Below are 11,344 nucleotides of genomic sequence, written 5' to 3' on the forward strand. Positions count from 1 at the left end.
TATCCCCCCCTTAGGACGGGACAGAAGGATACTCAAGCTCTTTTATCTTTAGAGTTCCAAGATCTCCATCCCGTTCCTTCTAGTCGGGGCTGATGCCGGTAGGACGGTTTGAGGAAGTTTGGGTGTTGAAGGCCAGGCGTTCTCAAAGCGTTTTGGGGGGGGGGGGGGAGCATATTCACGGGAGCAGGGCGTGCTTGCGATGGTGAGTCATTCCTCCACCGCAATCAGCAACGGCAAACACCCAGAACCAACAACAAATTAAGCCATGTCTAACAAAACTGAGAGCACATGAGAGAAGAGGTGGCCATGGGCAATCGATTTTACTAATTCTTAGTGCGAGTTATTGAATGGCAGTGATGGAATTGACCGGCGGCGTTGGTTGCCTGAGCTGCCCCTGCCGGCGGCGTGTGTTTCTCGTGAAAGGATAAGATGTGAGAGAAGTCAACAAATATTAATCGTTGGATGGGCTCTGGAAGTCGGATATGGGGGCTCAAGTTACGCCCGGCAAGTTACTGAATCTGGTTCCCGCCGGCGGCGGGCAGCAGCGCTAGGAGTGCGACATAGAACAGATCGTGAGGGGGTGTTGGCAGCCCAATTGAGGGGCTCACACGTTCTGACATGGCCAGTTTTGAAGTATTGGGGAGTTTATTGTTGGGGATCTGCTGTGGGGTGAGACATGATTTTCGGGAAACAAAATTTTTAGTAGAGCCCCCAATAGATAGTTTTGGGAAATGATTTTTCAGTAGACTCTTGGAGTTGCTCTTACTCATTCAAATTTTAGTAACAAAATAAGAGAGATCTACTGAAGATGACCAAAGCCACACAACGGATCAGATATCTCGTATTGCAAATGTTAATAAAGAAATGAGCTAAACAGTTCAATTATATTTATAGGTAGAGAAGATCAAGCATTGAAGCCTAAATAATAATAGATAAATAAAAGATGTCAACTCAACAATCAGTATTGGACAAGTAAATGGTTCGCTCTAGGACATGAAGCTTGAACTAAGTAAATGTTAGTGAATACAGTTGACAGAAAAATGAGTCTTCCGCATATTTAGAACTTACGTTTTCACATCTCGTGGGCAAGCAAAATTTATTACGGTCCGAACACCAACAATGTCAATCCCCTAAAAGTTAAACCAACAATTCATCAATAAAGCATCAACCCATGTATCTCCAATTGTTTAATTTCATTGAATACGGTAATTTTTTTGTCAAAATAATAGCACCTTCTATAATAAACAGCACAACAAAGTAAAAGAGAATTACAAAGCTGTACAAAGTCACTTACACGAGCAGCAACATCAGTTGCAATCAGGAAGTCCACTTCTTGTTTTTTGAAAAGTTCCAAAGCCTACAGAGCAAAAAAAAAAAAAAAAGTTTCCATCAGACTGGTGAAGATATGACAATTTGATTCAATGAACTGAAATGCTGAGAATTGCATGTAAACTGTTATTTGATTACCAAAGAAAATTGAGCATACAAGTCTTATTGCATGTAACAGATCATCTGAAGCTACCAATTTCATGTAGTTCAGATTATCCAGACAGAAATATGTATTTAGGATCCCTGGATGTTATTGGTGTGATGTGATCCCAAAGTGCTCAGTTGGACCCAAAACAGCAATAATCAATTTATGCAGTTCCTTTGTTGGAGAAACAGTGTAATGAATTATGACAGTCATCATCTTACACCTACCAATATGGTGCGAGTCAAGTCAGTTTGGAGCTTTTCTGCACTAAGTATATGCATCATGTTTTGACCCTACATTAAGCCTACAAAGATATCTGAACATTAAATTCTTTAAGCTCAACTAGCTCAAACCACACAGACTCATCATTGGGACTATTTGATAAGCTGAGAGGTATAGCACATTAAGTGTGAATTCAGAGACGAAAGCTGATTTAACCATAAGACAGTTCATACACAATTTGACAAGCTATAGCATTACAACAGTGCTCCAACATCTTCCAGTGAATGCACTGGAACAGAAATTTTGTAGCATAACAGTTAACATCATATATACCCAAAAAGAAAAAGGCCTCTGCAAGGTTGGCATCATATACCCAAGAGAAATTTTGAGACATACTCCCTCCGTTTCAAATTATAGGTCATTTTGGGTTTTCTAGATACATAGATTTTGCTATGTATCTAGAAAAGTCAAAACGACATACAATTTGAAACGGAGGCAGTAACAGTTAACATCACATAAAAAATAAATTACCTCAAGTCGCTGGGCCTGTGTAAGGTTGCCATGAAGTTCAGCAGCTTTCATGCCATTGAGACCAAATATTATTTTTAGCCTGTGTGCAGATAGCTTTGTCCCACTGCAATGGGGCAAGCCATTAAAATCAATATGATAACAAAAATAGTAAAACAAACGATTGATATCACCAAATTGATGGGTATATAAATCTTCAGTGCAAAAACAGAATCATTATATACAGGCGCGAGCGCGCACGCACATACCTACAAACTCTCATGATGGACTCTAAACCAGAATATTATATTTTTGGACTATCTTTTCAACTACTACACAATGAGTAACAAGCCAGTTCAACATGATTCTTGGGCATTTTCCAGGATAACACAATGAGTATAAGACAGCAAATGGCCACTGTACTACCAGTAAAAAGTCATCCTCAAAATTAAGAAATGAAAATTTACCAAGTTATCAAGAGCACAAACCTAAAGATGATAACACTTTGCTTGAAAGTCTTCAAACAGAGTGCAAGTAGAACAGCTTCTTGATTTGATTCGCGTGCTCGTCGTATTCTTACAAACCTGTATAAAATTGGGAGGATATAAATGAAACTAGTAGATTCGTCAACACATAGACATTGAGCAGATGAAGACGTCTACTCATCACAAACATAACAGCCATAAATCATACAGTAATTCCATCTCTACAGAAGAAAGAAGAAACTACTTAGAAGAGAAAAATGGTCATGAATGAAGAATGGGCAATACTCTTCAGTCAACGTTGCAGGCCGTTTCAGAGAAGGATCAGCTTCAAGACGGACAGGCTTGTTTAGTGAAAGTTTTACAAGTTCATCAATTTCTTCTGTCATTGTAGCAGAAAAAAGCATAGTCTGCCTCCTTTTAGGACACATGCGAATCTGCAATAATTATTAGGCAAAAGTGAGATGGAAATAGTTAGAAACAACTGGATTTCACATAATACAATGAAAAACTACAATAAAATCGCAAGACAACAAAACTAGCACAGGAGTTAGACAGTTACCAGTTCTTGTATTTCAGCACTGAAACCCAGTTCTAGCAAACGGTCAGCCTCGTCAAGGATCACAACAGCTAGATCTTCAAGCCCAACAGAGAGAGAATTGCGTACATGATCTATTATACGCCCAGGAGTTGCTACAACGATGTCAGGCATTGACCTTAGAGCTACCTCTTGAATCTGAGCAGCATTTCATCAGCAAGATTACAACACATAAGTGTTGGGAAGCATTGAACCAGACAAAAGAATCAGAGGGCAATAACAGAAGAAAGAAAAAGTAAAAATATTACCATAAATTGCACGATTGTAGTGTACAAGTCAAATGATCAAAGCGATTAATAGCAAGACAACAGGTTATAATACATTGGACAGTGTTGAAAATAGCAGGCCAGATGTTAAACATCTCTAAATTCAATACTAAAAATGGAATTAAAGCATGTACATCCTAATGCATGGAAAAACATTGTGTTGTGCACAGACATATTAACCGCTATAGGGAAAGGAAAAAGCCTTAGGAAAACATAAACAGCATAATAGAACACAGCACAAACAAGAATACCTTAGATGAAAGTCCTCCAACAATGAGACAACATCTAATATCAGTAAACTGGGCCAACTTCTCGATCATACTATGGACCCTGCATATGTAGGGGCATGGATGTTAAATAGTTCCCTAGTAAGTATTAACTGGTACTGAACACAGACGCATTAATACTGATGAGTATTGAAACTAACTATGTATTAATATAATGAATTAAGTCAACTTTTTATATCAGTTCAGCAAAGCTAAAAATAAAGAATAGAGTGGCTCTGTTTGTTAACATGCTAGATATTCACATGTAACGTTCTATACAAGCCAAAGAGCCAATGATCTGCCATAATTTTCTCTTATTGTTCAAAACATTATTAAGAAAAAACTGCCCTGCAAATATCACATCAATTCACTATGGCCTTCCTTCACAACTAAGCAAAAGATTCCTGATCACATCATAAAGTTACAAATCATGCAACAGGAAACAGCCCTGTAGTCCCAAAGGTGACAGCAAATGAAATAAAGAATAATTGAGGAACGTGAAAAAAAATACCTATGAACCTAATGAACTGTGTTTCAACAGAACATATAGATGGCCACAATTTAAGAAATGTCAAATAATACAACAAAATATAAAAAACACAGCATTCATATCCCCAGAAAATACAGATAAAACAAACCATTGCAGTTTCAAACAATTAAAGGAAGGAAATGGACTTTGAAGACTACATTGCAGTTTTAATTATGTCTGATGTAATAACAACACAGAAATGAGGTAAGATAAAATATGGTCACATAAGAAAACGAAAATATGAAACTTACTGAGCAGCCAACTCTCTGGTAGGAGTAAGAATAAGCACCCTAATTGCAGGTACACGCTTTGGTCGGAAAAGTAGACGTTCCAGCACAGGTAAAGAGAAAGCAGCTGTCTAACTTAAAAGAGATTAGTAACTCTGCGCCGATACAACCTCAAAATACCCAAAGAATATCTGCGTCATTAGAGATACCTTTCCAGATCCTGTTATAGCACTACCACATATGTCCCTTCCAGTTAATGCCAAAGGTATGCAAGCAGCCTGGAATATTCACAGTTGATAACTCAAGTTGCAAGTATAACCACTTATATGAAAGTGTTCCATAACAGAAACAAAAAATGATTTCTTTAAAGATCAAGGAGATAAATACGCATTTATAAAGGTAAAATTAGCTAAGTTTGGCCCTTATTGCTGACTCTTATGAACACGTTAGCCGAAATCTGCTCTTAGCTTACCAACAAGGAAAAAAAATCGAGCAACCCAGGAGGAACTAGGTGGCTATTTAATTAAGAAGAACTAGGCACCCAAATTCACCTTGAGGAGGACTTGAACTTGGGTGGCCTGGGCGTACATCTATTCCCTCGACCAACTGAGGTAGGCTCAGTTCGTAAGCTTATCAACAGGCACAGTTTATCATATTAGTATTTCCATTTACAATACTCCACTCAGTAAGTGACAAGTGTTAAAAAGCAGAGTTAACAGCATAATGACCCAAAGATCAAACTAATGTAACACCCAAGACATATTTCAATGCATACTCATTATAAATGTCACATGAACAAAGCATTTCAGTTCAAAAATGAAAGGTGGATGTTATCTAACAAATCGTGGCCATTATAGGCAATCAAGATAGTTAAATCACATTTTTCTAAAAAAAAGATAGTTATTTCACTCCCGCACTAAGACATGTTCAAAGTATACATATACATTGTGAAGATTTTAAAACCCATAGACTAAGCCCTGATCTAAACTAAAAAGGAAAAATGAAAATAGAGTGTCATTCATTTGGATTTTGGAAAAATACCCCTTTACTAAACTTAAGGGAAGTGCAAGACTAGTTGAAATACCGAACTGCATTTCCACAACCACTAACTTCTTTCCCCCACTAGTAGTTAACTATAGCACCCATGCATCCAAGACTGATATATATTCTCCACTGTAGTTTGAAATGAAAAAAAATGGCATATAACTCCTGCAATAACTATATTTGGGAGGGGGAAGAGAGCTGTGATGGGACTGGGCAGGAAATTGGGATTTACTTCCAATCCCAAAACATTCTTTGTCACAAAAAAAGGTGAATAACTATGGGAATTGATTTATCAAACACAAGACATGCCAAAATAAATCACAATGAAGGTATGATAGTTTTAATCTCCCTTTAGAAAACATTTCCCTTTCAGTTCCAACCTCTCCATGGATATAAAATTGGCAGCAATTGACCCACAAATTTTCATCACCTGTGCCATCTAAATTCTTATGCCTACTGAGCTAATAAGAAAACATGAGATATGAGTGAAGCATTTTCTCGATATATGAACAAGTTCTTTGAATGTGAAATTAGCAATTAGGGTAATATCAAACAGTTCGTATTCATTGCTTAGAGAATCTGAAATATTTGAGGAACTGCAAAAGGGCTGATTTGGGCATTTGGTACCAACAACTTGTTCGTAAACATGGACTAATAAAGAGTTGAAAGTGCAAACCTGAATCGGAGTTGGTTTCTGGTAGCCAAGTGCTTCGCAAGCTCGGACTAGTGGGCGGGACAAGTTGAGCTCAAGGAACGAATTTGCATGGAATGATGCTCCCTCCGAAGAAGCAAAAAATTTAGAAGGATCCACAGTGCCAGTTGCACCATCCTGCTCGGCCGTATCTTCTTCCTGTTATTACCAATTAACAAGCATTTCACAACATGAAAAGCAACAGATTACCAGCATACTGACTGCTGAGTAACTAAATGGCACTGATTGTTTGCAATCAGGAATTCTCAGTAGTTCTCCATGTAATGAACACCGCACAAGTAGCTAAAACGATACTGAACAGAACAAGGTTGGGAATCGAACAGTGCGAAGCTCACCTCATGGGCACCCTCCTCTTCCTCTTCTCCCTGCTCGTTTCCTTCTTCCTCCCCCTCAACCTCGCCGCCCTCCTCCTCGTCGCTCCCCTCGACCTCCTCCTCCACCTCATCGCCGCTCCCCTCTACCTCCTCCTCCTCGTCCTCGCTCTCCTCCAGCTCGTCCTCCTCATCCCCGCTCTCCCCCTCCACCTCTTCCTCATCGCTATCGTCCTCCCCGCTCCCGCTCTCGGAGTCATCGGAGAGGACGGGCTTCGCGCGGCCCTGTCGCAGCTGCGAGATCTTCTCGTCGATGGAAGTGGTGCGGCGGCGCGCGTGCTCCGCCGCCACGGACTCCGCGTAGGACGAGAACTCCCACGGCGACTGCGCCGCGGCCTTGCGCCGCGCGGAGGGGGCCGCCGCGGCCTCGTCGTCGGAGCCGTCCGGGTCGAACCGGAAGCTGGGGTCCATGGCGAAGAGGGGGGGGGAGACACACAGAGGTGGCTGTGAACTCGCTTTTCCGGCGCCGGAAAGAGGGAGGGGAATGGAGCGAGGGTTTAGTCCAGGGTTTCGTGGAGGAGAGCGGCCGATCGAGGTAGTAATGGGCTGGGCTTCGATTGGGCCATCGGATTAGAGCGGCCCAACAGAGGTAGTAATCCCGAGCCCACGAGCCCAAGTTAAAGTTCAGTAATGACAAGTGGGGCCCACGTAGAGCGAGCACGTGCTTCTCAGTGTCTCCCATCTCCAGGCAGCTCCCCGCCGCCGGCAGCCGCACGACGCGCGCCGCTGTTTGCAACTAGCCGTCTTCGCTGTCACTCACGCGTCGTTCGGGGAGGCCACCTCACGCCGGCGGAAGGAGGCGTTGCGGCGATGGACCGGGTCGGCAGCGGCGAGAAGCAGCTGGAGGACTGCACCGTGGCCAAGCGAGTGAATCTTCCCGCCGAGCCCCCCCCCCCCCCCCCCCCCTCCCCCGTGTGCGGTTCAGGATTAGATAGTTAGGTCCCTCTCTCCGCTCCCAGATTCGCCGAACTAGGAACCCTTGTTCGTCTGGCGATTAACCCCCTCATGAAAATAGGTGTGTTCGAGATTTATTTGTGCTTAACGGTGACTCCCTTTCAGGCCATGCCTTTGGAAAGATAGGCTTTAACATGACTGTTAAATATTATAGTAGAGTTTTCTTTGTGCTCCTCGCGTGGTGCGCAAGAGATTTCGTGCTTTCAAGTGCTGCGTGAAGTGTGTCGCAATCTATTGGGCTAACTGTATTTTTTGAATTATATTATTGCAAGATCCTGGATATTTTACAAAGATGGGCAGGGTGAGAATCCTTGTTACCATCTTTCAAAAAACAATCCTTGATACCTAGCTGCAATCCCTGATTGAAAATGCAAGCAGCTATTCAAGTTCTTGCAATGGAAGAGATACAAAAGGAGAGGAATACCCAATTGATGAAAGGCCATTGAACCCTTCTGTTTCGATATATGCACGGGGAAATGGTTGGGGGCAATAAAGTTCATGAAGTGTTTGGACTTTACGACACGGCTAAACAACTTCCAGCATCACCATTAGAAACTCATGAGACCAACTCTATGTTGTTTGCCTGCTGGGACTCACTAATAAAAACTAAAGTTGAATTTCTGTTAGCCTATTGCAGGACCACGTTCATAGAATCAAAAGCAATTAAAGAAGCATTAATTTAAGTGTGTCAGATAAAAATAATTTTAGTTGTCTTCTGATAAAGAGAGGTTGCCGTAAATTGCTTGCTCCTGAAACAGAAGGGTTTGTAAACATGGCATTTGGATTGTCCAGCTGTCAGATAATACAGAGTTACAATGACATAATTCTGAAAGGAAAATAGCTTGTATTCTGGGGCAGCCCAGTTTCCACTAGTTGTGATACAACAGGAGTGCAAATGTTACTGTGTTTCCCTATATTTAAGATTGGTGAACCTTTTAACGTTTTTACTAACTGGTGTGAGGTACTGCTGATACAACCGTGATAGTTAAGATAGTGAAAGTGTGGTAAAAAGTTTACTAGCTATGTGAGAATAGATAATCACCTTCCAGATAGTTTGTTTGCTGCAACTTCTGTTCAATTTTATTCAGCTTAAGCCTATGATCTCAACTTTATTTAGGGAGCTGGTTTTTGTTCAGGTTGCGTGAATTCAGGCAATCTGTAGTATGACATATATATCTCAAGTTCTGTTTAAGACTACATCATGTTTAACTTCAGTTATTATGCTTCCTTTCTCTTCTTGACTGTTCGAGGGATTTTTTTGTTGGATGGATTTATATTGATCAATTGGCAAACTTACTGCGGATGCTTTCAGCATTTGCTTGAGGTTATCTTTAAGGCAATCATATTTTTGATTTACATAATTGTTGTGTTAAAAATGAGTTGTTTGAGTGCATAGAAATATGGAGCTGTCTATGAGTTGATCTATCAGCGATACATGCGTATGCACGAGAACAGTTATTTCCCCCATTTGAATTGGATTGTGATTTATTTCAGTGTCTTGTGTGGCTAGAACTATTTATTCTAATGTGATGGTTACTGTCTCTAAACACTGTGTATATTGTAATATAATATGAAATCGTCCTGTCCCATTTGGTGACCTCTTTTGTACAGTCTCATCTGCAATATCTCAATTCCATGGTTTTTAGGCTCTGCTTGGCACAGATTCTGCTACAAAATCAAACTTGTGGGAGAAGCTACTGAAATGCACATTCTTAGTACCTTCTTACTAATAAGTTGTTACAAAATTCTGCCATATGGCAACAGTTGATCTTTTCTCGGTGTGGGAGCTGTTGAGAGGCTGTGCCAAACAGGGCCATAGTACTATCAACTTATAAATGGTCAATAGAAACTAGTGAATGTGTAGGCATTAAAAACAACATATCATTACTTGCTTGATTGCTTGGCTCTGTATCCTATTTTCTGACACGGGACTTACTTAGAAAAAGAACTAATATCAGCTCGGCTCAGATGTGTATGAAAAAATGAATTAGAATATTGGTATGCTGATACAAGTTTTCATATTTATGCAGTGCTCTGGGAACTTGGTTCTTCTCAGTTGCTGGTGCCCTTGTTGCTATTCCTGTGGGCATAAAGAAGAAATCATTTGCTCCCTTAGTCTTTTTCGGCACGACAGGAACCATGCTTGACATCATCATGGGCATTAGCCAGTGTGAGAGGGAGCATGCCGAGCGGCAGATGAAGCTTTTGGAAGCCCAGAAACTTCCGGCTGATGCTTCAGATGGGATTGAAAGCGCAGAATCATCTGGCAATGCAGACAAGTGAAACGCCTTTTATGTTTTGCTGACTTCTGTCATCACTTGTCATGATTGGAAATCTTGCTCATATAACAATTTGATACCTCTGAACTTCTGAATTATGGATATCTTTATTATTCACAAATAATGTGTAATTGTGTATTGAGCAATGATCAGTAAACAGTGCACTCCAAACTGTTAGTCAAGACAACAGCTGTGTAACTCTTTATTTTTTTTTGTTTCAGTGCTAGGAAGTGTTTAGATCACAGGTGACAAGATAATTAGATATAACACTGATGGCATGACATTGTTGTCATATGAAAATTGGCATGACACTGCATGTGGAACCAGTCATTATCCACCAACCACAGACTACCTCAGATAGATCAAGGACCGAAAAACAGAGGTGAAGAATAACGGCGATTGGGAGGCTTTAGTCAAATTTGGCATCATGACTTTGGGAACTGAAGCCAATAATTGGTCGATATAAATGTGTTTCTAAGATTCTTGCGGTGGAGCAAAACCCTATCGCTCTTGTCTCCGCAGCAGTAGTGCTAATAGATCAAATTCTAGGTTTAGGTTTTAGGCTCCCACATATTGAGATTTTCGGTGTTAATGCTTTGGTTCTCCCTTCTCTTCTTTGGTGACGGTGAGCATGCAGGGTGGCTTTGGTTTCCATTGCGAGATCGGCAAGGTGGTGACCACGACTTCGCTTCAGAATAAGGTCCTCTGGGTTTTTCTCTACCTCAACGTTGCTTTCTCTGGTGGCGGCGAAAGCCTTGTGAGGTGAGGTCTAAAAGATTTGAGGTTTTTCATAAAAACATCAATTATTACTGGCCATTCCAGAAGAGTTTGGCAGGGGTCAACCCCAAGGATTTCAATGGTTTCTTTGACAACGTCCTTTGATTTCTGCGTTGCAAGATCTTGTCATCTAAAAAGTTTTGAAAGTAAAAATCCAAGTACCAAAGCTGACTTGTAGAGTATAAAACTGAATGTAACGCTACAAGAGAAGAGCTTGTGCACTACTAGAACTCAGTGGGGATACTCTTTCGAACAAGTCAGCTATAGAGAAATTATGAAATATTGAGTTCTGTTGGAATATCCATATATGACATTTTAGAACAAAAGAATGTGAATTTAGAGTTCATGTCAAAATTCTAATGAACCACTGAAATTTGGAAAAGTTCTAACTTTAAGTTTGATCATGCAGAGAAACTAAATTGAAATGCACCTATTTTGCTAATAATTTCTCTAAAATAAGTGAAGCATACAATTGTTGATCTTCCTAAACAACCCTGAAGCTACTGGTGTCCGAAACAGTAGATAGGGGTACACGGTACTAAAGAATCTGTCTTTGTGGAAGCAACATACAATGGATGAACCTAGCGTACATTGAATTATTGAAAAAATATTTAAAATCTCGGGAGGCCTACACAC

The 11,344-nt window shown here is 40.7% G+C and overlaps 2 protein-coding genes across 2 annotated transcripts in view; one reads left to right on the forward strand and one right to left on the reverse strand.

Annotated features, from left to right (window-relative positions):
- Positions 1-7,179, reverse strand: part of LOC101760666 (DEAD-box ATP-dependent RNA helicase 28) — a 12,860-nt gene extending 5,681 nt beyond the window's left edge. Inside the window, exons 1-11 of the mRNA XM_004962609.4 lie at positions 6,663-7,179; positions 6,292-6,465; positions 4,781-4,849; positions 4,596-4,702; positions 3,801-3,879; positions 3,248-3,421; positions 2,974-3,122; positions 2,692-2,787; positions 2,228-2,330; positions 1,295-1,357; positions 1,069-1,130 (exon numbers count right to left, since the gene is read on the reverse strand). Coding sequence (XP_004962666.1) covers positions 1,069-1,130; positions 1,295-1,357; positions 2,228-2,330; positions 2,692-2,787; positions 2,974-3,122; positions 3,248-3,421; positions 3,801-3,879; positions 4,596-4,702; positions 4,781-4,849; positions 6,292-6,465; positions 6,663-7,109 — 1,523 coding nt within the window. The 5' untranslated portion in view covers positions 7,110-7,179. The remainder of the gene's footprint in view (positions 1-1,068; positions 1,131-1,294; positions 1,358-2,227; positions 2,331-2,691; positions 2,788-2,973; positions 3,123-3,247; positions 3,422-3,800; positions 3,880-4,595; positions 4,703-4,780; positions 4,850-6,291; positions 6,466-6,662) is intronic.
- A 179-nt stretch (positions 7,180-7,358) lies between these two features.
- Positions 7,359-10,151, forward strand: LOC101761343. The gene is made up of 2 exons (XM_004962611.2): positions 7,359-7,561; positions 9,683-10,151. The coding sequence occupies exons 1-2, from the start codon at positions 7,509-7,511 to the stop codon at positions 9,933-9,935; spliced, it is 306 nt and encodes a 101-aa protein (XP_004962668.1). The 5' UTR covers positions 7,359-7,508; the 3' UTR covers positions 9,936-10,151.
- Positions 10,152-11,344: the final 1,193 nt, after the last annotated feature.

This window comes from Setaria italica, chromosome III, assembly GCF_000263155.2.
Source record: "Setaria italica strain Yugu1 chromosome III, Setaria_italica_v2.0, whole genome shotgun sequence".
Taxonomy (NCBI): Eukaryota; Viridiplantae; Streptophyta; class Magnoliopsida; order Poales; family Poaceae; genus Setaria; species Setaria italica.

Excerpts from the sequence above, each read along its gene's own strand:
- LOC101761343 (XM_004962611.2), top strand. The coding sequence starts at position 7,509 with ATGGACCGGGTCGGCAGCGGCGAGAAGCAGCTGGAGGACTGCACCGTG. Across the intron at positions 7,562-9,682 it reads GAGGACTGCACCGTGGCCAA|TGCTCTGGGAACTTGGTTCT; the intron begins GCGAGTGAATCT and ends ATATTTATGCAG.